Consider the following 24,668-nt stretch of genomic DNA (forward strand, 5'->3'; position numbering starts at 1 on the left):
AGAAAGTTTCCATACATTCTTTTGTTTGCATAAAAACAATAGAATAGTACATTGTTGTTCGCGTTCTAGTTTCCTCCTCTTTCTTCCAAGCATTCAATTTGCTCTTGCTATACACGACACAATCACTGCCTTTCATATTCCCACATCAGTCTCCATGGCACATCAATCCAACACTGACCTCCAGTCCAAAGAGCATCGGGTGCTCTTTGACATCATTGACAAGCTCCGCTCCCACGGCATCGGACAAGTGGTCGACCTTCCCGAGATCATCGTCTGTGGAGACCAATCGGCCGGCAAGAGCTCGGTGCTCGAGGCTATTTCGGGCCACCCATTTCCCACCAGGGATGGCCTTTGCACCCGATTCGTGACCGAGCTGGTCCTCCGCTGGGATCACGTCGACAAGTTCAAGGTATCCATCAAGCCCGGCCCTGAGCGCACCGCCGAAGATGCCGCCAGACTGCGAGAATTTTGCGACACTCTTGCACCCAACACTCCTCTGGATGAGGTTATCGAGGCTGCCAAGGATGAAACGGGCCTCGGTACTTCCAAGCGATTTAGCACGGACGTACTCCGCGTCGAGATCAGCGGCCCAGACCAAGCACATTTGACTATGGTTGACCTTCCTGGCCTGTTCCGGGCTGGTAGCTCCCAGCAGTCGGTCGAGGACGTTAAGACAGTTGGGAACATGGTGCGCAAAGCAATGTCGCGACCCCGTAGCGTCATACTCGCTGTTGTTTCAGCAAGCAACGAGTTCAACAACCAGGAAGTGACGGAGTTGGCGCGGAAGATGGACCCCCAAAGAGTTCGTACCCTCGGGCTCATCACCAAGCCTGACAAGCTCGAGGAGGGCTCGGAATCGGAAAGAAACTACTTAAACCTTGTACGCAACCAAGACGTCGTCCTTGAGCTCGGCTGGCACGTCCTTCGGAACCAGGGTCACCGTGAGCTGAACTCGAAGAATGGCGTGCCCTCTCGTGACGAAGTGGAAAGGGAATTCTTTTCCCAGGGCGCCTGGCGGAGTGTTGATTCGTCGAGCCTTGGGGTGGCCGCCCTTCGCAAACGTCTCAGTGCCGTCTTGTGGAAGCAAATCATGCACCACCTCCCGAGTCTCCGCGAGGACATGGAAGAGCGCATCCGCGAGTGCGAAGAGACCCTCTTCAAGCTGGGGGAGTCGCGTGATACAGTACCCAAGCAGCGCAGGTACCTTCTCGGGGTAAGTCAGAGATTCTGTCAGCTCATGACTGCCGCCATGGAGGGAAACTACAGCGGTGCCTTCTTTGGGGACGCCTATTCGGATGAGGGCTACTCAAAGCGCATCAGGGCCGTGGTGCAGACCTCACTGCGGGACTTTAGGGATACTATGATCCGCGACGGAAAGACCGAAGATGTCGTGGAATGTGCAGTGCCAAGCGTAGAGGGAGATTCACAGCCTGCAAAATCGAGGTCGACCCCACGGCCCGACTACATCGAGCGCGTGATCGAACTAATGGATCGGAGCAAGGGTCGCGAGCTTCCAGGGACCTTCAACCCCATCATTGTGCAAGACCTTTTCAAGGAGCAGTGCCAGCCCTGGAAGACGATTGTGAGGGATACAACCGACTCGGTGGTCGCTGCCGTGACAACGACGGCCATGTCTATCCTTGACCACGTTGCCCTGCCAAAAACCGTCGACGGGATTTCGGCCATCGTCAACCAGGGCATAGCCTCGCTGAGAACAAAACTTGAGGTCAAGGTTGCAGAGCTCCTGGCACCGCACTACGAAGGCCATCCGATTACCTATAACCACTACCTGACGGATATGGTGCAAAAAGCCCAGGCCCAGCGTCGACGCAAGAACTTGGAAAGATTTGTCGCTTCCAACTCAAAGTTGTCACAGATGAGAGGAGGTTACCGTGAAAACTTTTCGTTTGTCGAGCTTGTGGAGCTCCTTTCGAAAATGGAAACCATTGAGCCCGACATGGAGCAGCAAGCCAGTGGGCTCGCGGTCGACTACTCTGAAGCATACTACAAGGCAAGAACTTGGAACGCCTATGAACGAACCCTGCAGACACACAGCCCAAGCGTGCTAATAATTGTTGATAATGGACAGGTCGCCCTAAAGAGGATCATCGATGAAGTCAGTGACCTCGCTGTCGAGCGCCAGCTCATCCATTTCCTACCCTCACTCTTCACCCCGGAAATGGTCTACGATCTAAGCGACGAAGACGTGACTGCACTGGCTTCCGAGGACGAGCAGGCAGCTGCGGAGAGGGTCCGATGCAGCGAACTACTTTCTGCCCTTCATGCAAGTATGGTGGAGCTGAAGCGGCTCGATGGTCACCGGACCGCTGCTTACAAAGTTCTAAATTCCCGTAAGCAACCCCTCCCGCCCTTTTTATTCGTTTACATCAACCCCTGTGCTTCCTGTCATGTCTCAGGTCTGCCAGGACTGGGCTGTCCAGATCCTCGTCGCCAAAGAATTAGTACATCATTTCGAACTTGTTTGGCTAACAAAGCCATTTTCTACACGATATATCAGCACTCGCAGAATCCTTCTCAGACCCTCCATCTCCTGACGAGTACTCGCAGTCGGAAAACTCAGAGCCGAGGGAAGATTGGTAGCCCATTCGCCTTGTCAATCCTTGCAAGGTGATGAAAGGATTCTTTGCAAGGCTCTAGCTGATCCGAGGCCTTGAGTACAATTCTGGTAGTTTTTGGCAGTGTCTTTGTCCTTGTGAATGTAAACAAGGCATATATATCCACATTTTCGTATACATAGGTAGGTACCTAGGTACCTACATATTATCGAGCTAGGTAGCTTTTGACAAAAAGAAGAATAAAAAAAACATCAAAAAGCAAGCAGATATTACTCGGCACAGCTTCGGTACTTTGGACTCCCCCGGCTTACCTGACACGTAATACACATACTTGCTGCACAGCTGTGGTCAAGATATTGCTAGCTTCCCTCCCCGCCACTATCAAGACTCGATTGATGTATGTACGCTAAAAACAAAAGGACCCTTGTCTCACCTGTCACCGGGAAGCAAAAGCTAAAATTAACCAGATGACAGACGCCCCAATCACATTTCTCACCACGAGCTGAGCGGCTGAGAAATCATCAAGATGCAAAAGCAAAAAAGGGAAGAAACAAGCCCAACCTTGCCCCTTTAATCGCAGCACACATGGGCAAAGTGCCGTAAACAGTTTAGGCTCCGGCCCTTGGCGCCGCGCCAATCCTTGCAACCTCTGCTGCTTTTGCTCGCCCGCTGTGCAAAAGCCTCCTAACCGGGTTTTCTACAAGCGCCATATCGGGAGCGCTAAGAACAAACAACCTTTTCTTTTTTTTTTTTTTTGTTTCCTTCCAGCGGGCGAACCATTTCTCTCGAAGTGCGGGGGTCGGGCCGAGCAAATGAGAAGCCAGCTCCATCTCGCCCCCAATCGCTAGCGTTATGATGGCATAGGGATGAGTTTTAAACGTCGAAAGGTCAAATGCAAAAGGTCAAAGGTCAAAGGTCAAGAGGTGCGCCAATGGAGCTGAAAAGGGTGAAAAGGGCCCACTGGTGCCTGCCGGGAAATGAGATTGGATCTCCAAGCACATCGATGCAGATTTCGGCCGAGATCAACATATGCACGACGTGCATCGAGAGGGGACCTGTTCCAGACCCATGCATCGAAAGGAAACATGTCTACTTCCAGACCCCCCCCCCCCCCCCCCCCCATGCAGGACGATCTTGGCTGCGATTATATTTGACGACGCCACGATCCTCGTCCCAGCTTCCAATAATCGGCATCACAACAACCATCAACCCTCCCAATAATGGGTTTGCTAATAATTTCCGACACGATGGCAGGATGCAGCATTTTTTTTTTTGTTTTTTTTGTTTTTTTTGTTTTTGTTTTTGGGAGGGGAGGGAGGCTTTCGGACAAAGCTCCGCACGCCTGTGGTTTGTCGTTGCTTGTTTGCCGCGCACACGTGCGGGCCTTTTGGGGGGGGGGGGGGGGGGGGGGGGGGGGGGAAGCTCTTTTCTAGAGCACGGGGACGGCGCCACCCGCGCCTCGCGAATAAGCAAGAAGGGTCCTGCGTGGTTTAAGTGGTCGCTCTTGAACCGTTAGCTTGTGATGTTTGACGCCGTGGAACATTTGGAAAAAGTGACTGCAAACCACCGTGAACCGAGGTCTGAGCAAGAGACAAACATGGGTAGGGATGGCGAGAAATTGTGATGACCTTGTCTGCTAGTATTTGTCAATTCTTTTACGTGATGCTAAAGGCAGAGAGAGAGAGAGAGAGAGTGAGAGACAAACTAAGAGACCAATGTCGTCAAAGGGTTCATCGTAAAGGTGTTGAGGCGTTACCTGGACTATTCCCTTTGCGGACCAAGCTCGATGCCCACTCACACACACGCAGCTGCCTGGATAGGATATCGCCCTCACCGTCAAGCCATGTTAATACTTCCATCCTTGATATACTCTGTGTTGCATCGCATAGTGCCCAGCCAAGCCACATTCCTAACACGCAGTCAAGGTTGGCCAATGGCGGCACTCGAGGCCGCAACGAGGCGATTGGCTTTTTTTTTATTGTCAGCAAGTGTGAATTGAGCCGAGACTTCACCATGTTCTTGCCATGGTGCGATCAGAGGTGGGTGCGCCAAAACACCAGAGAAAATGCCAAGAGCGTTTTTGCCATGGTTTGGTCGGTGTTATCGTCCTCGAGCTGGTTGCGCCACATCAACATGCCGAGGGACGGACACGAGGGTGTGAATGCCGTGCCGAGATCGTGAACTCGGACAGCAGAAGAGCTTGAGTGAGTATGAGGATCGGGGCCTGGTTGTTGATGCCATCTCTTGGTATATAAAAAGGCATCAACATCCTCCTCTTATGCTCCCTTTTTTTCTCCTCTCCTCACCATCCACAGAAACATCCTCTCGCTCCCCATTCTCAGCTACATCAATCGATCCAATCGCTTCATTCTCAACATCTTGAGCCTTCCTCAAAAACCAAAAAGCCCAAACACCATCAAAATGCAGTTCTCCATCACCAAGCTCGCAGTCGCCGCTCTGGCCGTTGGTTCCAACGTCGTCCAGGCCGCCCTCACCCCGGCCCAGATCATCTCAAACATTCAGATGCTCACCGCCAAGTCGCAGGCCATCCAGGCTCCCGCCCAGTCCATCACCATCCTCAACGGGCCTCTCATCGTCATCGGCCAGGGTCCTTTCCCGCAAATCATTGCTGGCTTCACCGACATCATCTCCACCACCACTACCGCCATTGCACAGATGCAGGGCACCAATCCCGTCCCCGCCGGCGCCGATGCCGATGCCATCTTCAATGCATTCCGCGAGTTTGTCCGCGTGCACCAGGCCCTGCTCAACATCCTGATCGGCAAGGCTGGCCTTTTCAACACCGTGCCCATCATTGGACAGCCTGTGGCTGCTGTCCTTCGCCAGCTTGAGAGCGTTGTCGACGTGAGTGACTTTTTTTGCAATGACCAACCAAAAGTGGAAAGACAGGAAACTAATCGAGCAATGATAGACTATTGCCTTTGGCCTCATCGACCTCGTCCAGAGCCGCGCCTCGGACCTCACGACCCAGGCCAACCAGCTCGGCGGCACCATCGAAGTCTGCATCCAGTCGTACGAGGGCCTTGGTGTCACCAAGCGCGAGCTGAGCAACAGCGCCAAGTTCCGCGCCGCCCTCCGTGTCTAGAGTATCCTGCTCCATGGCAACTGTTTTTTTTCGCTTTGGCTTTCCTGATTGCGCACGCGCGCACCAGGCAAACAAAAAGAACGGTACACGATGTCTTACCCCGCTTGATGATGACGAGAATTGGCTTTCGAGAAGCCTTTTTTGGGGGTGTGGTTGATTCACTAAACCAATCTTTTTTCCTATGTCCCATATTTTTCACTTTCTGCACAAAAAAGACCTATACCGCTCATTTTATCGGTCGATCCTTTTTATTTCCTTATTTTCGGGGGAGGGATGGATGTTTTGTGGTTGGTATCATTCCCATCTCTTGGCTCTGGCATTATAAATGCGCCTCTTGGCCATTGGCGTCATTTGTCGGATAGCCTGTAAATACGATTGCAATCGATTGTTAATGTTTTTGGTTTAAACTTTTCTTCTGTGCCTGCTTCCGAGTGCCAATTTGATAGTCCGCGTGACAAGTCGAGAACAAGAGGTCTGCCTTGCCAAACGACAAGGCTGGAAACCCAGTCGCGCAGATCCGGGCAAGCCGGAAAAAAAAAGGATTCGAGGGGAGTCGTTCGACGTGGGGGCCAAATGTCGCTCGGTGAAACGCGCGGTTGTTTCTTTCGGGCCACTCCGAGGGGAGCGTGGGGGTTAAAGACGACTACACTTGCATTATTTCTTCTCTTGACAGTACCATGGCGCGGCTCAAGTTCTACTAAAGCCTTTTTTTGCTTTTCTTTTTCCACACCCGACCATCATTCCCCAACGCGCTTTTGACGCGCCTTCCGGATCGACATGTCACGAGGCTCTACCAGCACGCCATGGAAAGAAAGAAAACCTCCGACGATCATGTCAGGAAGGAGGCTTGTTCTCCACATGTTTGCTCGTATACTTTCTATTTATCAAGCCAACTGTTTGACAAACATAGCAAAGCAAGTTGATAGTATACGGCGCAAAACTCTGGCTACTTGAATTCCCGATTATGATCTGACTAAGAAACGGAGCAGCGCAACAAAAACAATTCATAATCGTCATAGACATGTACATACATACATAAATACCTCCTCCGAGGACAAAAAAAACAAAAACATACAACACCGAGGATTCCCCAGTGGTCACCCACCTGAGTACTAGTTCGGCCCTCACTGGTTTGACTAGGGGAGAGCGGACGGGATCCCGTATATTCCAGTGGGTATGGTCGTATGTGATGAATGATTAAGTGCAACCTCCTCATAGCATCATGAATTCCGTTTTGGTCACTTACAAAAAGAGTTCCAGGCGATGAGCTCCACCACCAAAAACTAATACCTGCCCCCGCCCAGGATTGAACTAGGGACCTTCGCATATATCACGACGGAGGTGCTACAAGTGCGACGCGCTACCACTACGCCACAAGGGCAGTTGTTCCTTGCACCCCAAAGTTGGGCCTGTGGCTTAGCGGAACGCGCGCTCGTTGCGCCCACGGGAGGGGTTACGGTAGAGCTGCTGGGAACCAGACGTCAATTTAGACAATTATGGGAAAAGATGGAAAGCTATAGCTCGGGTGTGGGGTCGATTCAGGTCAGTTCCACCAAGCTTTCCGCGGATCCATGCTTGCTCGTCCAGTGTTCATCCCCAAGCAAAATCCCCGAGTATGGTGTAGGTAAGGGTTGGCAAAGATCCAAAAAGTCCACATCGCCATGTTCTAAACCACCTCTCTAAACATTTTCTTGGTGTAGAAATCTCAGTTATAGCAATTGCGGTGATGAAGTCCGCAAATGACTAGATCACAAGAGAGGTTTCAGTACAATGTCCCTGCACAAAAAGAACACGAAATCTCGGAAACATTTCAAAGCAACTCACCACAACTGGCGCCCCAGGTGAAAAGCACAGCCCAAAAGTTGCAGGCCCCATCGCAAGGATCAACCGGACATTTTGGTTGCTTCTTGGGAGGTTCCTCGACGCTGTCGAGGGAAACAGCACTGTGTGACGTTGATGTGCCGTTGTTGCTGCTGCTCATTGTTTCCTCCAGGATTGGTTGGGCTAGAGCTATGGCTGCAAGGAGGCAGGTGATGAAAGTGAACAGCTTCATTTCTTGTTCGATGATGATGAGGATGAGCAACTTGTATGGGTAGGTGGATAGTAAGTTGTGTGAAGAGTAAGTTATGTGAACAGACGATCAAAAGCACCAGCAGCAAGAGAAGGCATGGCTTCATATAGTTGCCTTTTGGGGCATGTTCACGCTGCAAAAAAAAGGTTCAGCCACATACAAAAGACGCACATCACATGTCACCAACAAACCACAAACACCAAAAAAATATGCAAAATTCTAGGGTTCACGGTTTTAAAATTCAACACTACATGCGCGCCCTCCCACTCAAAGCCACTCATCCACCCTGTCATACCCCAACTCGTCCAACACGTCGCCCCTCTCGACCTCGCTCCTCTTGACGATATTGCCCCCATCGTCAAAGCAGCCCGTCACCCGCCCAGCGGCCCCGTCACAGAGCGGGAGCACCTCCCTCGTCTCCATGTTGCAATACAGGCCCTCCGAGTACGAGACGAAGTCGGGCCCCCGCGACGCCGGATCCGCGCACAGCATCGACGCGCTCTGTCCGCGCCGCGACTTGATCAGCCTGCTCGCGTGCAGCGACCGTGGGCAGCTCCTGTCACTGGGGCGCACGCTGCGGCGTCGGTCGTCTTGTGGCTGTCCTGGCACGTGGACGATTCCCCGCGTTGAGTTTAGGTCTTCGGGCCTGCGTGTTTCCCACTGTGGGTTGCGAGAGACGAGACTTGGGTTAGCTTGGTGTATGTGTGTGTGTGTGTGTGTGTGTGTGTGTGTGTGTGTGTGCGAGGTAAAGGAGGAGGGAGTGGGAGGAGCTTACCCGGTCGATCTCAGTGGGGTCAGACTCCGTGTAGAATTTCATCGTGGGGTTTCCGGCGCAAAAGCTGTTTGCATGATAGCGCTGGTCAGCAATCACATCCACAACATGACAACTCTTCTGCATCGACAAGCTCGACTCACTAATCAATCGACTTGTTGTTACTCTCCGTGTACTTGAACTCATGGATGTGGAGCTGGATCCCCGAGACACTCTTGTCGTCAATATGGTGCAAGGAGATCCATGTACAGGCCAGATCGTCATAGCCGTCGAAGACAACACCTGAATAGTACCTATATTTGGGGAAGTTGAGGCTCGTCAGCAGCTGATGGACCTTGGGAAGGAAAAAAAAAAAAAAAAAAAACCTCACCACGGCTTGGAACAAGTCCGCGCCCACTGACCCGTCCAACTGTACCTCTCGCCCGTGGCCAACGTCTGCGTGATGTAGGCTATGCAGACGTCATTCTCATTGGCCGAAAAGAGCGCATACGTGGGCTGATGAGGCTTCTCCAGGTCAATGGTGAAGTCGAAAAAGTCGCCCGCCGGCACGTCCTCGTCGTCGCCCAAGAAGCGCCCCAAAAAGTTGCCCCTCTCGTCCCAGACGCGCACGTCCGGAATATCGCCCCCGAGGTTCTGACCCGGGCACGAGTCCAGGCCCAGATGGATGCGGAACGCCGTCTGGCGGTGGCTGTCGGGCTGGTGCGGATGCTCTGCCAAGCTCAGCATGAGCGTTACAATCGAGAATATGAGAATCGATATGCCCGTCGGGTCGATGAAGGGGGCCACCGCCGAGGCCACGCCGAGGACTGCGCCGATGCTCTCAGACATTTTTTGCAAAGATGGTGTCGTCTGTGGGAAGGGCTGGGTCGACCAGTGGCTTGGTCTTGGGTGCCTTGTGTGCCTTGGGTGGTTGGATCTTGGAAGTAAGAACTCTCTATGGTGAGAGAGAGAGAGATGAGCGTTGTAGTTGGAGTTGGAGTTGGAGCTCCAAAGGTCAATGAGATTTGGGGGAGATGAGCTTGGTTTTATAGATGAAAAAGGAGACAAGTAGTGTTGAGCTGATTGAGAAACAGAATAAATCTGGACCAGATACAAGAGAATCGCCTTCCGCCTTTATACTGTTTTTTTGGGAAGCAAGATCACCGTCTTAGGCCATAGAGCTGCCCAAGGCAAGCACTCTGTGACTGTCTCAGGCCGACCAACTTGGCAGTTCAGACCTCTGCAGACTAGACCATGAGCTTCGGGCTAAAGTTCCCACCATGTACCGGAAGGAATGACGTCTAGATTTTGCCATTGAGATCTCAGTGAGCTGGAACACATTTGATAGACGTCCTAGGTATCATTCTAACAAATCCCAGCTGTTGACATTGTGCGCGATTCGTTACGCAGAACCTCTCCGACATCGACATGTGGACGTCCAGATCGACGACATCATTGCCTGCAAGGCGCATGCAAGAGTAACACGATCATGAGATTTTTTTAAAATTCAGTCGGCTTCAAAGCAAAGTGACGCCGACTTGGAGTCTGCTTTCTTTTGGTGTTGAGAAACCAGTGATGGTTTCCCTGCTACTAGGTGTATGCCCCAGGTAGAGAAAGCATCTAGGGGTGACCCCTGAACGGATCCATGGGTCCAGGGTAGGTTCAATTGCTGCTTCCCGTCAAATTAAGCTTTGACTTGGTCTGCGACCTTGGCCTAGCTTACAAGGCAGGCTCAAGAGCCATCATTAAATGGACTGGTTCTTTCCCCTGGTTTGCGTCCCAAGCTCCTGGAGCTATGGCCTCGATTTCTCCTTCGCTATATTGTCATCTTGCAAGCTGTCCTTTTGATGTTGGCAAGTTGGCAAGCTACCCACCCACCTTGGCAATATAGTTTAGCCCTAACACCGCACCTTTCAATCAGGCAAGTCCACCATCCGCACCACATTGCCTATGACTTGGAGTCTAGTCCTGGTGTTGGAGAAAAGCTTGGCTTATGTTTGTGGTCCGAGGTGCCTGCCCTACTCAAGTCAAGTTATGCTTACTTGTGGCTTGTTTGGCCTGGCAGCCGCCCGTTGCCTCTTCTGTACCTAGCTACCACCTACCTTGTCAACTTAGGTTCCTACCTAAGTACCTACCTACCTGCCTATCTACCTAACATCATAGACGAGGATGAGGAGCTGTTTCACAGTGGACAGTGGGTCGCGCCCTCACTTTCTTCGAGGTTGCCCGACTTCTTGCTTTCGGCTAGTGATGTAGCTCTTGCGATGGAACCAACTCACTTTTGAAGCGCGTGAAGCCAGTTGCAGGTAGCTTGCAGTAACCTATCAGTTCTACCTTATCAACAGACAAAAATCACCATGCCTTCAATGTTCTGGCTCGATCGATAGCTTTTGGCTTTCTGGAACACCGTCGAATCTTGGGCTCTGGTCCCCCTTTTCTTCTCCTAAACGATGCATATAGTCTGAAAGTTTAACATGCATTTGACCTTGACTACATCAAGTACATTCGCAAGACATCGGAGACCCAGGCAGTTGAGCAGTGGTGCAAACATGTACCATTGATGTCCCTAACTGACCTGCCATCAATTTCCTCAGTACCACATACCAGGTTGGCTCCTTTCGAGCCTTTGGACTGTATCCGTGCGTTCAAATCTATTGCGACTAGCAACCTTGGGAAAGCAAAGCTTTGAAGATGTAGAGCCTGGCAGTAACAACAAAGATATGCTTGCCCAGTAGCAAGATGAACACAAATGAGGCAAGCAATGGTTACAGACAAATCCCGTCTTTATAAGTAGCCTCGATGTCCTCTCTCTCCGATAATCCCTTGTTTCCTGACATCCAGACAACATCACATCAAGTCGTCAATCCTTCTATCCATTTCTCGAATCGATCAATCTAAAACTCGCAGCATCTTCGTCTCTCTCATACACATTCACAGAAACCCGGCATTTTCCTTTCTTCAATCCATTATACAACCAAGAAACATGCAGTTCCTCGGTGCCCTCGCTTGCCTGCTCCTGGCACTTGCCTGCGCGTTTCCATCTCCCCAAGGACCAGGGAGCTTGTCAGCATCCGTGTCGTATTCTTCCTCCAGAGATGCCGTCCCGCCCCAGATGGACATTGACACCACAACCGCCATGGCCACGACCAACAACAGCACCGAAATAACCACATCCGCATCCGACCGCAAGGCCCTTCAGTGTGAGCCCGACCCTTGCATCAAGGCGTGTCACCTAGCGTTGACTATTATCACAATCGGCGTCAGTTGTTGTAAGTGTGTTTTTGTGTTTTCCATCTCCCTTTCGTCATCGCCCATCCTTTTTCCTCCTTTGCTTGTATTGATTTAAAAAGAGAAAACAAAACCTTGAACTGACATCCACTGGGATCCTGCTTTTCCTCATCAGTCGCCTGCGTTCACGTCCACTTTGATTGTTATCCATTTTGATTGTTATTGGCTAGATGTTGATCCCGTACGATCCAAGGTTGAACTGGGGCGTGATTCCGCAGGATGAGTTCTGGTCGACGACTGGTCCCTGGGAATTGGACGGAGCACAAAAGGGAGAAGGTGGCTCATCATAGAACCAGGCCAGCTGTCGCAAGATGAGCACGAGCTCCTTGGTGTGAATGAGCGGCGGGGGCAAATTTTGTTTGTGGCGAGTGAGGGCGTGTAGAATCGATAGAACCGGTATGTCAAAATATATTTGAGAGTCCTCAACCCTTCACGTAAAACAGTGCAGAACAAAAAGAGGCATGGAAACCCAAGAATATGTATTCATTTCGAGAGATTCCCAAAATCGTCCCTATGCAGTGGTATCTCGCCGCAAAGATGCAATAATAATATCAGACATGATGCTCGTGCAAAAGTTTGAAGAAGCGAAGAAAGAGAAAAAAAGAAACTTGACAAATCCGTCAATGCCCCTTGACAAAAAGAACCAAAAAATAGAAAGAAAACACCGCCATTCCATTTCCCTACCCGTCATAGTTCATCAAATTCGTTCTCATTTACACACATCAAGTCTTCTAAAATTACTCTTCCTCCTCCTCAATCGGCGCCGGCGTCCTCCTCTCGTTCCTCCTCTTGGGCCGCCTGTGCCTCGAGCTGCTGATGTTGCTGGCCGAGTCGTCCGGCCGGAGCTCACCAAACTCGTCTGCGCCCCAGTCTGATTCGTTGGCCATGGAGAAGGTGTCGTCGTCCTGACCATAGAACGTGTCAAACCGCGGCGAGCCGTCCTGGCCCGTGCCTACGCTCCCGCCAGAAGCCACAGTCGGCAGAGCCGTGCTACCGGCCCGCCGCCGCGACAAACCTATCTGCAGGCCTGCGTTGCGCTGTCGCAGTGCGTTGCGCACCGCCTCGGCCCGCTGGTGGAGCACCTCAAAGGCGTCCTCGAGCGCTTCCATGCCCTGGTAGATGTGCCGCTCCACTTCGGACAAGACCTGAACCTCAAGCTCCTCGTCCAGTGTCACAGCGGTCTTGCCACCAACGTTGCCGCCGCCCGGCATCCCAGGGGGTACGACAACGGCCGACGACACGCCGCTGATGAACGACGCGGGGGTCGGCCCGCGGCTGTAGGGCGTAGGACCCCGGGATGGGGTAAAGTTCCGCATCGGCGGGGAGAAGAAGCCACTCGCGTTGGGCGTTCCAGCGCGGGACGAAGGCGTCTCGGCGATCGGTGTAAGCAGATCATTCATCGAATCATCGGCACCATTCCACAAAAATCCATCGAAACGGCCCGAGGTCAGCAGCTCCCATTCAGAGGTGTTGATATCGCTGACGGCGCGGAGGAGATCGTGCATGTGCAGATTCTTGATAAGATAAACAGCCGTCTCGGCGTCGCGCGGCACCAGTTGCAGACCATACCAGCGCTGCAAGGCGAGCCCGGTACGCACGAGGAAATCCTGTCGGGGCTTCTTGCGCATGGGCGTTGGTGCGCGCATCGCAGGCTGCAACTCCTTCGACCCGGCAAGCAGCGCGTTGAAGTAGGGTTGCTCTTCAATATCGAGGTTGGTGAGGATGGCAAAGGTGAGTGTTTCATCATCCACCTCCTGCGGCGGCGGCGCCTCAGCGCAACTAGTCAACCACTTGTCAACAGCCGCCTTGACCTTTTTGTTCTGCCGCAGGTAGTGGCCGCGGAATTCTTCTGCAATATCGGGATCCATTTTTATAGGCGAGTCAGGTCGCGGCGGGAGACTATCGACCACCTCATCGGGATCTCTAATGCCTAGAGAACTCAGGTCAAAGGGCGGCCACGGCGGATTCTCGCTCTTGTACTTTTCCAAAACCTCTCCCCATCCCAGACCTCGGGCGAGCCTGCCGGTCTTCTCACACATGACACAGCTGCAGCCATCATCGGGCAAGTCTCTAGTGAATACATTGTCCAGACGGTCCAATATCCGCCTGGCAATGGTTTTGTGGCCCGTGGCCACAGCGACGGATCCTTGGTTTTCCAACACCGTCTGATACTGGTCTAAAAGGTTAAAGAAGGGGGCAAAGAGCGTCTCGGTGCCGCTCAGCGGAGGGTTGGAGGGCCTGGTCCCGTTCTGACGGGGAAGGGCGTCTAGGAAGTTCTTGGAGACGGGTTTGGGCAGCCCGCCGTGCTGCATTAGATAGTTGACCTTGGGTGTTTCGGATATACTCAGGGGCGGAGGCGGGGGTGGCGGTGGCGGAGGCCCATAGCCGTGAGAGGGCGTCTGCACGGGCTCTGGCGGATCGTGGATGCGTAGGCCACCGGCGCCGCGCTTGCTGTCAGAGAACATGGGCGGTGGCGGCGGAGGGAACTGTGGAGTGGCTGTGGGTGTTTTGGGAGAGGAATCCTGCGCCGATTCTGGAGAAAAGTTAACGTCAATTGGGTCTGGACGACTCGTGCTAACGTGAATTGTACGCTTCGACGACGCCGTCGAGGGTGCACCTGATCTCGAGGTCGCCTTGGTCTCCGTCTCGGTCGGCGCGCGCAGGTACGTGGCTTGGCTCGACGACGCTCTAGACTTTGTTGAAACCTTGGACCTATCCTCGTGCTTTGAAGATGCTCTCGACAGCCACGACGTGACGGTCGAGCGCACCCCGCCGCCTCCACCTCCTTCAGCATCGTCTCGATCCCGCGATCTCGTAGAGGTCGGAGTGCCCGAACTCCTGCGATCCTTGGGCTCCGACAGGTTCGTCTCGGGTGGGCTGGGCGGTCGGTCGTTGCTCTTGCGGAGGCTCGAGGATGACTTCCTCTCGTCGACCGACTTGGATCGCTTGAGCTTGTCGCTGCCTGCATCACCGCTGCCAAAGTCGGTGGCTTCGGGGGTGGGCGGATCGTTGCTCCGGCGGGTCCTCGACACTGCGGGCGATTGCTGCTGTGAGAGGTCCTCCTTGCTGTCTAGTGCGACGCTCTCCTTACTGTGTGCTTTGCTGAACCCCGGGTACGGCCGCGGGGCGCGGGTACGGGCAATCTCCGGGACCACGTCCGCGCTCAGCTCCGACTTGTCCACGCCATCGGATCGGTTCTGCCTGTCGCGAGACCGGGATCTCGACCTCGACCTGTCGCGGTCCTTCTCCCTGTGTCGCTCTCTGTCTCTGGATCTGTCACGGTCCCTGTCTCTGGATCTGTCGCGTTCCTTGTCTCTATCGCGGTCCCGGTCCTTGGGTCGGCGCTTGCGGTGAGAATGGGACGAAGACTGCAGATCGCTATCGCCCGTGGTCCGGGGATGTCTCGAGGAGCGTGACGACTTGTGGCGGAGTTCGCGGTCTCTCTCTCTGTCTCTGTCTTTGTCCCGATCTCTGTCGCGTTCGCGTTCGCGGTCCCGGTCGCGGTCTCGGTCTCGATCCCGGTCTCGATCTCGGTCCCGGTCTTTGTCCCTGTCGCCCGAAGGACGCTCAGCCCGGCTGCTCTTCCGCTTCGGCAGCGCGGATGCAGTATCTTCGTCGTCGACGTCGACATGAATCATATTATCCCTGTCGTACTCTTTGGAAGGCATGGTGGACCATGCCAACACCCCTTAAAGGGTGCTTGCTTGAGACGAGATGGAGAAGAAGAAGGTTGTTGAAAAGATGAGGCTAAGCTGAATTTGGACTCTTGTTTCGTTTCATCACACGGGACGACGAAAGGGTTGGAAAGATTCGCAGAGAAGAAAATCGACAGAGTTTGTGCGAGGAAGAAGAAACGGTCCCTCCCAACTCGAGATGATAGCTGAATAATGGGGGGTCGGTTCGGAACGATTTTTTGTTTGGTTGCTACGAGACTGCAAGGCAAGGTTGGGCTTCACTCGGCGGTGTAGGGGCGTGGAGCTCCCAAGATGAGACGGGATGGATTCCCAAAAACAAAATAAAAATGATGAGGGGGTGGTTGGTTGGTTCTCCCAGAAGAAAAAAAAAAGGATCTCCCAATCAAAAGATCGCAGATAAACAGAAAACGGACAATCTACAAAAGAAGAAACAATCAGACGCGCCCTGGGTATCTCAAAGAGTTGAAACCTGAAAGAATGTAAAACATAGAAGCCTAACGACACGATGTGATGGCAGGTCAAAAAATGCTGGAGAGGGGAATGGATTCGCGTTGGCAATGCAGCAAAGGTCAGTCACAAGTCCAGGGGGGGCAAGCCTAAAACGCTACCGCGCACGCCACGCTACCTTTCACCTTTTTAGTAGCAGGCAAGTTAGCCTTGGGTTGAACCGGCGGTAAAGTAAGGCGAGGCCCCAAAAAAAAGCTTCCCCCCTGGCACCTTTGTGGATCGATTGCTCACTTGGATCGGCAAGGAGGGGGGGACACGTCAAAAGCTGATTCGCCCAGACCTCTCACAAAATATGGGACTGGACCCGCAGGAAGCGGGCGGCTGGATATGTGTGCTGGTGTGGAGGGGCACGTCCGATGTGCTCAAGTAGCACCACGCACCACCAAGTCCGCTCTTGCATTGCTGTGCTGTGCGTGACGAAGGAGGAACAGGCGCGAGGGAACCAAACAAAAACCCGATGATCTGGTTAATTTCTACGGTTGGGCAGCCAGGCATTCACTGTAACCGGTAACACGTTCCGTTTACACATAGGTCTTTGCTCCTCTTTCCCGTTAAGCGCTTTGCCCAGCCGCATCTCGCTTTGTTTCCAATCACCCACTTTGCCAAGGCACCCTCGGAGAATCAAGGGGGTGCCGTGAGTGGCGTCTAGAGTTTCTCGGCCCGGCGCGCTGGCTTAAATGCAGTCAATCAATCTTCGTTGGTGATGATGTATGTGCGACCGACCCTGAAGAAGAGAGATCTTGTCTACCGTAAATCTATCTAAGTCTACCTGCATACCTAATACCTTGTTCAATACCCAAGTTGTTCTTAGTCTGTTTGTTCACATACAGCAGTAGAAAGTGGATGAAACAAGCTAAGAGAATAAAACAAAAAAGATCATCTCGCTATATTGTTTGCTGAGCGGTATCCCTTTTTCCCAGGGTTCTCACCGTCTATTCCTTATCACATAAAAAAAATAACAGGGGGAATGGTACCCAATTTTTCCCCTTTAAACCCAACCTCTCGCAAAAAAATATTTTTGAACCATTCATTAGATCATGAGAAGTCAAGTAACAAAGACCCAGAAAAAAATAAACAGGAGAATAAAAAAAAACCGAAGCAGTGCAAGGCTTCTGTTTTACAAACGATCAAGCAGCCCCTTGCTCTCCAACGTCAGCACGATCTGGTGAACAATGGACCGCACAGACTGCTTGGAAACGTCGACCGTCAGGTCCGGTTTGACGGGGTTCTCGTAGGGGTCGTCGACTCCTGTGAAGCCCTTGATCTCGCCGGCGCGGGCGCGCTTGTAGATGCCGCGCTTGTCCGTCTTCTCGCAGTGCTCGAGCGGTGTGTTGACCCAGACGAGGTAGAAGTCGCCGTGCTTTTCCACGAGCTCCCTGGCGTGCTGCCTGGAGGCCTCAAAGGGTGCGATCGGGGCGGCGATGACGGCCGCTCCGGAGCGGGTCAGCTCGGATGCAACAAAGGCGATGCGGCCAATGTTCTTGTCGCGATCCTCGCGCGAGAAGCCCAGCTCCGACGAGAGCTCACTGCGCACCGTCTCACCGAGCAGCATTGACACGGACCGGCCGCCCTGCTGGTTCAGCGTCACCTGGAGCGCACGCGCGATCTGGTCCTTGCCGCTGTTTTGGTAACCCGTCAGGAAGATGGTGAAACCCTGCTGCGATCGAGGCGGGTGGCTCTCGCGGAGAACCTTGACCACCTCGGGATACGAGAACCACTCAGGAATGTCCCTGCCGCTGCGCAGCCTGGAGCGAAGCTCGGTTCCGCTGATATTGAGCGTCCTGACGCCCTTCTCGATCGTGTCGACGGGAGCGTACTCGTCGCTGTCGGGCAGGTAGGTCATCATCTGGAAGGGCACGACCTCGATGCCAAGCTCGTCCTTGTACTTCTCGACGGCGTACTGGGCGTCGTACGGGCCGTAAAAGTCGACGCCGGCGCTGTTCTTGCCCGGTCCGGCGTGGTCCCTGCCCACGATGAAGTGCGTGGCACCGTGGTTCTTGCGGATGATGGCGTGCCAGATGGCCTCGCGGGGTCCACCCATGCGCATGGCCAGCGGCAGCAGACCCAGGACCGCCATGCCGTTGGGGTAGCGAGGGAGGAGGGCCTTGTAGACGCGCACGCGCGTAAAGTGGTCAATGTCGCCGGGCTTGGTCAGGCCGACGACGGGGTGGATGAGGACGTTGGCGTGGTGCGAGCGGGCAGCGCGGACCGTCAGTTCACGGTGGGCGCGGTGCATGGGGTTGCGGGTCTGGAAGGCGACGACCCGGCTCCAGCCGAGCTTGTCGAAGTGTGTGCGCAGCTCAGCGGGGGTGTACCGCAGGTCGACAAAGTCGTAGTGCTGCAGGCGGTTGACAGCCTCGAGCTTACCGCCGACGTAGAACTCACCAGCCGTGTTGAAGAGGTAGTTGACGGCAGGGTGCTCGGGATCGCCGCCAAAGACCTCCTTGGCCTCGAGCTGCTTGTCCGGGCGGTAGACATCCTCAACTGTGAGAATGGTCAGGTTGCGGTCGTCACGGAAGTCGCGCAGAGTGATGCGGGCACCGGGCTTGACACCATTCTCGTCAATGGTCTGTTGCGACAGGTCGAGGGTTATGGGCATGCTGAAGAGGGCACCGTCGGTCAAACGGTTCTCCTTGACGACGCCATTGTAGTCCTTCTCAGTCATGAAGCCCTCCAGAGGGGAAAAGCCACCAGTGATGATCAGCTCCAGATCACAAAGCTGACGCTCGGTCAGCAGGAGTGCGGGCAGCGTCTCTGCCTCGGCGGCCAGCTCAGCATTGCGGGGAGCATCGCGGGCCAACAGGTCCTTGAGGACACCGCCGTGGGGAGGGTTGGCCATTATTGGCGTGCGTGAGGGATTGTGCGATGGGAGTTCAAGGTAATGTGGTGGATTAGAAGTTGGTTCACGCGGATGCTAAGAGATTAATGTGTGTTCTTTCCGAGTATCACTTTCCACACGACTTGGAAAGTAAAGTAAAACTATAAAGATGTTCACAGGATGAAATGGACAGACGGAGCGTTTTAGTTCAAAAGAATCTATTTCTAAACGGCGGCACTATGCCGGGTAAAAAAAAAGCTAACAGCGGGTCTTATACAGGCTGGATCGTCGCCGGCGGCTTCTCGCGGTATGTAATCCATCGTATGGGATGCTTATTAGTCGCGATGACGTGCTCATCGCAACTTTTTGTGTAGACCAACTGGCACTTGCCAAAGGCTAACCAACCACTTGGCGAGTCGTGTATATCAGGTTCGTTACCCTTGGCGTGGGATGGAGAGAAACCGAAGAGAACCCGCTGCGAAGCTAGCCCCTCCATCAGTGAAGGCTTTGATAGCTCCCAGCTGCTTCATTTGCCCCGCCGCGGTTCTGTTGCTTAGCGGGCGGGAGGATACCCTCCCCCCGCAATGACGTGCTCCCATTTCCACTTGTGCGTCTAGACATTCATTCAGCCCTGGATCTGTTTCGCCTTTGAACCACAAGGCCCTCTTTATCGGAAGAGACTTGACTGCCGCACCCGGGAATTGACCAGCAATACGCTGTTCATTCCGTGGAAAAGTAGACTTTTTATGTGGTAAAACTTCCAGTTCCCTTATTACCCGCCGATAGCCGCCGGCCCGTGGTTCGTCGGTCGGTCGGGTGGTCGGTGCCGGTATTTGTCTAGATTGATTGCACCATAGCTTGGTTTTATTCATCGGAGCCTTCACAAACGCGGCAACCAAACAGAGAGAATTGATCCTTGGCCATTGCTAGGCAAAATAATATCACGGATTCAATTTGTAGCATTATGTCTCCTATCTCACCCTTCCAAAATCGGCAACACAGAACAACAAAATATTCCCCCAAAAAGGCCAGCTAAACTTCAATTTGTTAATCCCTCAAGGGCTCCAAAACAGCAAACAAGATTGGACAGATAAAAAAAACAGCTGCATAGGGAAAATGTAAATCTTTCTTGCCACATACTTGGTAACCGGAGCAAACGATCCTTCAATCAAGCGATATCAAGGTTGGCAGAGGAGCCCAAATCTCCATCTTTTCCATGTTATTGGTGCTGTCGCTCCAGATCATGACCCATAGGCGGGTAGCCTGGTCCTAGGCGCCCGCCGCTCGTGGCTATGCTGATACTGCGAGACGCGGCCGAGGCTGATATGATTTCTGTCAAAAATGTGGTTGCGCCATCTAGCAATTCATGTCAGTCTTTGGCTATGATTACCTGCGCAGCTCCCTCTTTCCTTGAACTGAGACAAATAAAAACAATTGGAACTCACCCCAACTTGTTGTCGAGCCTGACCACCCTGGCATGTCGCCAGAGCTACTCGTCGATGACGGCGACTCAGGAGCATCCGCGAAGACTGTTGCGATGTGCGTGGTCGTCGTTGTGCTCGGGGAACTACTAATTGAATCGGTTTGATTCGAAGACCACGCAGTGCTTTGAGCTTGCGATCCCCTAAGGGCATCCACCAAGCTCGTGGCTATTTCTAAAGAGCTACTTGTGCTGTTCGAGGTGACCGTCGTGCTTGGGATAGCTGCGGTTGGACCATATAGTGGAGATGTTGTTTTTGGTGGGTAGCCAGATAAGGGACTGGTATCGTTGAGTGAAGGGCTAGACGGAGGAAGAGGGCTCTGTGAGCATTCTGCCACAGTTGGGACAGCGGCAGTGACCCCTGGCGTTGATTTAGAAAGCCCAGCAGTGCCGATGACAATGCAAGGTCCGCTCATGAGGCCGTCAACGCAAACTGGCAAAGCAATTGACGAGGGCCCGGGCAAAGCCGCCGGTGTCGTGCTATTGCGGGTTGGAGAAGTCCCTGGCGTGGATACAGATCCCTCCACCGTCGAGGTAAAAGGTCCTGGGGAGAAAATCGACACACTCCCAGTCGTGCCAGTGGCCACACAAGGCCCGTCCATGTCTCCTCCGGTACAGATTGGAAGGGCACCCGACGTGGCTTCGGCGGTTCTTGTTGCGTTGGTCCAAATTGGACTGGTAGTTGGAGTTGAAGTCGAGGTACCAAGAGAGCCCGATAAGATACAAGGCTCGCTCATTAATCCTCCTGTGCACCACGGAAGCGCCGACGAGGTAGATATGTCCTCGTTCGTTTGAGTCGATAAGATCGCACCTGTCGACGTAGGTAATGCCGAGGGGGTCGATGTAGCAGTACCGGCCGTCCCGCTGACGATGCAAGGGCCACTCATCTCTTCGCCTGTGCAGATTGGGACACTGTTTTCAGAAGGCAAGCGTGACGATGAGAGCGGAAGACTGTCCACTGTCGTCATTACAGTCGAATTCAATGCCGAGGACGATGTTGTTGACGGCCGCGTTGAGATTGTTCCAGAGCCACTCAAAACGCAAGGGCCGCTCATCTCTCCCCCGGTACAGACTGGCTGCACTTCCGACACCGATGTGACCGGTGGCCTGTTGCTGGTCGTAGTCGTCTTGGTAGTGGCAGGCCCAGCACTTGAGCTTGACCCTCCCACCGGGGACACGAACGACGTGGAAAGGCCTGCTGTTCCGCTCACAAGACATGGGCCGCTCATCACACCTCCGGTGCAAAATGGAAGAAGGCTCGATAGAGAAGATACTGCAGTCGGTGCAAGCAAGGAGGTGGCATTTGTGGGAGAAAATGAAGGCGACGAGGTGGACATGGCCGCAGTGCCACTCACAATACAAGGACCCTCCATCACTCCGCCTGTACACCAAGGCAAAGCTACCGTGGATGCCGAGCTCCGGTCACTTGTTGCTGTGGATTTCCGAGTAGTGTTTACAGATGTCATCGGAGGCATCAATGTTGACATGCCTGCCGTACCACTGATGAGACATGGTCCACTCATCACTCCCCCAGTACAAAGACCGAGGGGGCTGGTTGTCGGGACGGATGAAGTTGGAGATGGCCTTGTAGACTCGACAGCTGAAGATGCAGTAAATGGGTGTGGTGTTGACGTGGAAAGTCCCAATGAACCACTGATAAGACAAGGCCCACTCATTATTCCCGTACACATTGGAAGAGACTGGTCAGTTGGTGATGATCTAAACTCTGGACCAGTCGCTGATATCACGGAAGCAGTACTATTCGTCCAAACAGGCAGCCTTGTTGATGTGGGAACCCCTGAAGCCCCGGTAACCAGGCAGGGTCCTTCCATGATGCCACCAGTGCAATATGGGAGCGAAGCAGATGTTGTAGTCATGTTACTGCTGCTGCTGCTGCTGAGTGGTGGGACCCGGCAAGGCTCTGTCATTGGGCCTCCGGTACAAATTGGTAGTGACGATGAAGAAGAAGTCGAGCTCATTGTAGGCAGTGGGATAACTCTGCATGGCTCCGACAAAGGGCCACCAGTACAGATTGGCAGAGTCGAGGATGCAGCTGCTGTCGCCTCCGTTGCTGTCTGTATGGGAGATGAGGTAGACAGTGTCGGCAATGATGAGACAAGGCAAGGTCCCGTCATCAGGCCGCCTGTGCACATTGGTAACGGTGCGCTCACCGCGCAGGACCCCGTGGTGGCACCAGGTGTACATGAAGGAGGAAAAGAAGTTCTCAACGCATCAGTGGCAGATGTTTCTCTTCCCAATGCTGTTGAGGTTGTGTTGGGAGCACTTGCATTGGACGAGCGAGATGTGCTGATTGCATCTGACAACGGGGTCTCGATGAGTAGCACGGTGCTGCCAATGCAGGATCCCGAGAGTATTCCTCCCGTGCAAGCCGTGGGAGATGTCGCTGAAGTGACTGTCGCATTGGGAGTCACCGTAGAGCTCACATTGGCTGTGGTGGCAGGACAAGATCTCAACTCAGTGCCAGTGGCATCCTTGAAACATTTGTGCCATGAACTGGTCCAAAAACCGATGGTGCTCGTCCATGCTCCATCCTTTCCGCTAGTTGTGGAAAGAGACTCAGCTGCTGCGGGCGTAGCTACAGACACACTTCCCAGGCATTGGCCATCCGCTCCGCAGCCTACCGAAGTGTGTGGAGTCGTTATTGAGGTAGACGAAGCTGTCCTTGCCTGTCGAGTACCGCCAACTGGAAGTGCAGCCCATGTTGTAAACCCTGATAGTGGTGCACTTACAGACGTGCTCTTTGCAGACAAAGCCTCACTTTTAGCGGCGTCCGTAGGAGTAGTGGCAGAATTCTGAGCCCGAGACGCTTGCTGAGAAGCATCAGAGAGGGCAGCAGAATTTTCAATGCCATTCGTAGCCGGAACAACTGGTGACCCTATATTTTCTGTAGAATCAAGAATGACGGTACCCATGGAACTTCTCGGTGATAAAGTGGTTGCGTCCGACACTATGGGGTAATGTGGTGTGGCGACAGGAAAGGCCGATAACGTATTGGATCCATTCGATATGGAGCTTGACAGAGCTGGTCCTGTGGATATAACAGGCAAGATCCAGGAGCCTGCCACTGGCAAGACAGATGAAGTGAACTTGATCTCGGATGTTGTCTCTGTTGAGCTAGGCGTTAGGCTAAGAGTCTGAATCGAGGAAGCTGGTGAGGGAAGCGAAACTGAAGAGCCACCGCCTGTAGCATTGGAATGGGAAGCAGCTGAATGGCAGAAGCACTTGTTAGTGCCATCATCGAGAGAAATCTGAGCGAAATAAAGACTAAGGGCCCCAAGATATCTCACAAGTAAATCTGACACCATCTTTAATTGTTGCGATCGATGCCAGAGGGTCAAGGTAGTCAAATCCGTACGGCTGAGGCGGAACCGGATCAGCAGGACAGGCACGCGGCTCGACAGCCGCGGCCCCGGAGTGGCTTTGAACTAGGGATACATGATGTGCTTGCTGGCCCTGCGTGTCTTTTCCCCGCTGTTGTCTCTGGTCAGGAGAGGCGGAGACGGCAGGACCATCATGGGCTTCCGAGCTGTGGCGAGCTCCTGCCACACATAGCAGCGGAGACCCCAGCAGTAAACACCACACACAGACAAGTTTCAGGAACATGCTGGTCAGGGCGAGGATCCCCATTGCTGTGTCTTTTGGCTTGCTTCCGGGTCAGAGTTATTGAATAGCCCTAGTCGAACTGTCAACTTGAAGTCTTTGCTAGTAGTCCAAGGAAGGAAAATTCGGCATGAGGAGAGTGGGTGACCAAGACGCAGGGCGCCAATGCTCCCGGGACTCGGTCGATATGTGTGTTTGGTCAAGAAAGACAAGACAGCCGAGCGAGAGAGTAGAGCAAGTTATGGATGAAGGTCTCGAATCGGATAGCTCCTCCCAAGAAGACGGTCCAAAGTGAAAGCTTATCAAAAGCGAACGAGCGTGATCAAGGTCCCAAAAACTGGCCAAAATGCAATTTCCAGGTGCCCCAAAAGCAGAATGGACTTTTTGGACAAGGGGAGAGGTAACAAGTATGAAGATATAAGACCTTTTGGGCCTTGTTGTACACCCGGGAAAGTCCTTGGAGAGGAAGGAACGAGAGTCCGTTGGCATACACCATTAGAAATGGTCCAAGTGCTTCCCTGAGAGGGATACCGAGGTAGAGTTGGGAAAGTGCGTTTCTTTCGGTGACTGCACTCTGTCAACTGCAAATTTGTCCCCTGACTGTAGTCGAAAGCTAGAGAGGTCAATCAAGAAGGTTGATCTGGTACAAACATCAGAGCCGACTGTAAACGACAACCGGACGCACTGCCCAAGAGTCCAGATTCCCGATATGCACCAAAACATGAACTCTGTAGCATAAACCAGGACGTGCATCG

The 24,668-nt window shown here is 53.3% G+C and overlaps 8 protein-coding genes and 2 non-coding genes across 10 annotated transcripts; 4 read left to right on the plus strand and 6 right to left on the minus strand.

Annotated features, from left to right (window-relative positions):
- The first annotated feature begins 15 nt into the window (after positions 1 to 15).
- MGG_02648 (interferon-induced GTP-binding protein Mx) lies at positions 16 to 2,836 on the plus strand. Its single transcript, XM_003721090.1, has 3 exons — positions 16 to 2,011; positions 2,090 to 2,351; positions 2,519 to 2,836. The coding sequence occupies exons 1-3, from the start codon at positions 155 to 157 to the stop codon at positions 2,599 to 2,601; spliced, it is 2,202 nt and encodes a 733-aa protein (XP_003721138.1). The 5' UTR covers positions 16 to 154; the 3' UTR covers positions 2,602 to 2,836.
- Positions 2,837 to 4,997: 2,161 nt separating this feature from the next.
- Positions 4,998 to 5,682, plus strand: MGG_02647 (UVI-1; the record flags this gene model as incomplete). Its single annotated transcript, XM_003721091.1, has 2 exons — positions 4,998 to 5,441; positions 5,509 to 5,682. The coding sequence occupies 2 exons, from the start codon at positions 4,998 to 5,000 to the stop codon at positions 5,680 to 5,682; spliced, it is 618 nt and encodes a 205-aa protein (XP_003721139.1).
- A 1,068-nt stretch (positions 5,683 to 6,750) lies between these two features.
- MGG_20362 lies at positions 6,751 to 6,866 on the minus strand. The gene has a single exon (XR_001729817.1). It is a non-coding gene; the product is annotated as a 5S ribosomal RNA (ribosomal RNA).
- Positions 6,867 to 6,973: 107 nt separating this feature from the next.
- Positions 6,974 to 7,063, minus strand: MGG_20302. Its single transcript has one exon. It is a non-coding gene; the product is annotated as a tRNA-Thr (tRNA).
- Positions 7,064 to 7,387: 324 nt separating this feature from the next.
- MGG_18005 (uncharacterized protein) lies at positions 7,388 to 7,744 on the minus strand (the record flags this gene model as incomplete). Its single annotated transcript, XM_003721092.1, has 2 exons — positions 7,507 to 7,744; positions 7,388 to 7,425 (listed from the first exon to the last, which is right to left on the minus strand). The coding sequence occupies exons 1-2, from the start codon at positions 7,733 to 7,735 to the stop codon at positions 7,388 to 7,390; spliced, it is 267 nt and encodes an 88-aa protein (XP_003721140.1). The 5' UTR covers positions 7,736 to 7,744.
- A 231-nt stretch (positions 7,745 to 7,975) lies between these two features.
- Positions 7,976 to 9,353, minus strand: MGG_02646 (uncharacterized protein; the record flags this gene model as incomplete). Its single annotated transcript, XM_003721093.1, has 4 exons — positions 7,976 to 8,413; positions 8,529 to 8,592; positions 8,669 to 8,818; positions 8,941 to 9,353. The coding sequence occupies 4 exons, from the start codon at positions 9,351 to 9,353 to the stop codon at positions 8,021 to 8,023; spliced, it is 1,020 nt and encodes a 339-aa protein (XP_003721141.1). The 3' UTR covers positions 7,976 to 8,020.
- Positions 9,354 to 11,487: 2,134 nt separating this feature from the next.
- MGG_02645 (uncharacterized protein) lies at positions 11,488 to 12,015 on the plus strand (the record flags this gene model as incomplete). The annotated part of the gene is made up of 2 exons (XM_003721094.1): positions 11,488 to 11,773; positions 11,963 to 12,015. 2 exons carry the CDS (start codon positions 11,488 to 11,490, stop codon positions 12,013 to 12,015), a joined length of 339 nt encoding a protein of 112 aa, XP_003721142.1.
- A 108-nt stretch (positions 12,016 to 12,123) lies between these two features.
- Positions 12,124 to 16,107, minus strand: MGG_02644 (uncharacterized protein). Its single transcript, XM_003721095.1, has one exon. The coding sequence runs from the start codon at positions 15,458 to 15,460 to the stop codon at positions 12,530 to 12,532; it is 2,931 nt and encodes a 976-aa protein (XP_003721143.1). The 5' UTR covers positions 15,461 to 16,107; the 3' UTR covers positions 12,124 to 12,529.
- A 555-nt stretch (positions 16,108 to 16,662) lies between these two features.
- MGG_15027 (sulfate adenylyltransferase) lies at positions 16,663 to 19,068 on the minus strand. Its single transcript, XM_003721096.1, has one exon. It carries the CDS (start codon positions 18,831 to 18,833, stop codon positions 17,112 to 17,114), a length of 1,722 nt encoding a protein of 573 aa, XP_003721144.1. The 5' UTR covers positions 18,834 to 19,068; the 3' UTR covers positions 16,663 to 17,111.
- Positions 19,069 to 20,691: 1,623 nt separating this feature from the next.
- MGG_18006 (uncharacterized protein) lies at positions 20,692 to 23,109 on the plus strand (the record flags this gene model as incomplete). The annotated part of the gene is made up of 2 exons (XM_003721097.1): positions 20,692 to 21,063; positions 21,196 to 23,109. 2 exons carry the CDS (start codon positions 20,692 to 20,694, stop codon positions 23,107 to 23,109), a joined length of 2,286 nt encoding a protein of 761 aa, XP_003721145.1.
- Between the last annotated feature and the right edge of the window lie 1,559 nt (positions 23,110 to 24,668).

The sequence above is a fragment of the Pyricularia oryzae genome, chromosome 7 (assembly GCF_000002495.2).
Source record: "Pyricularia oryzae 70-15 chromosome 7, whole genome shotgun sequence".
Lineage (NCBI taxonomy): Eukaryota > Fungi > Ascomycota > Sordariomycetes > Magnaporthales > Pyriculariaceae > Pyricularia > Pyricularia oryzae.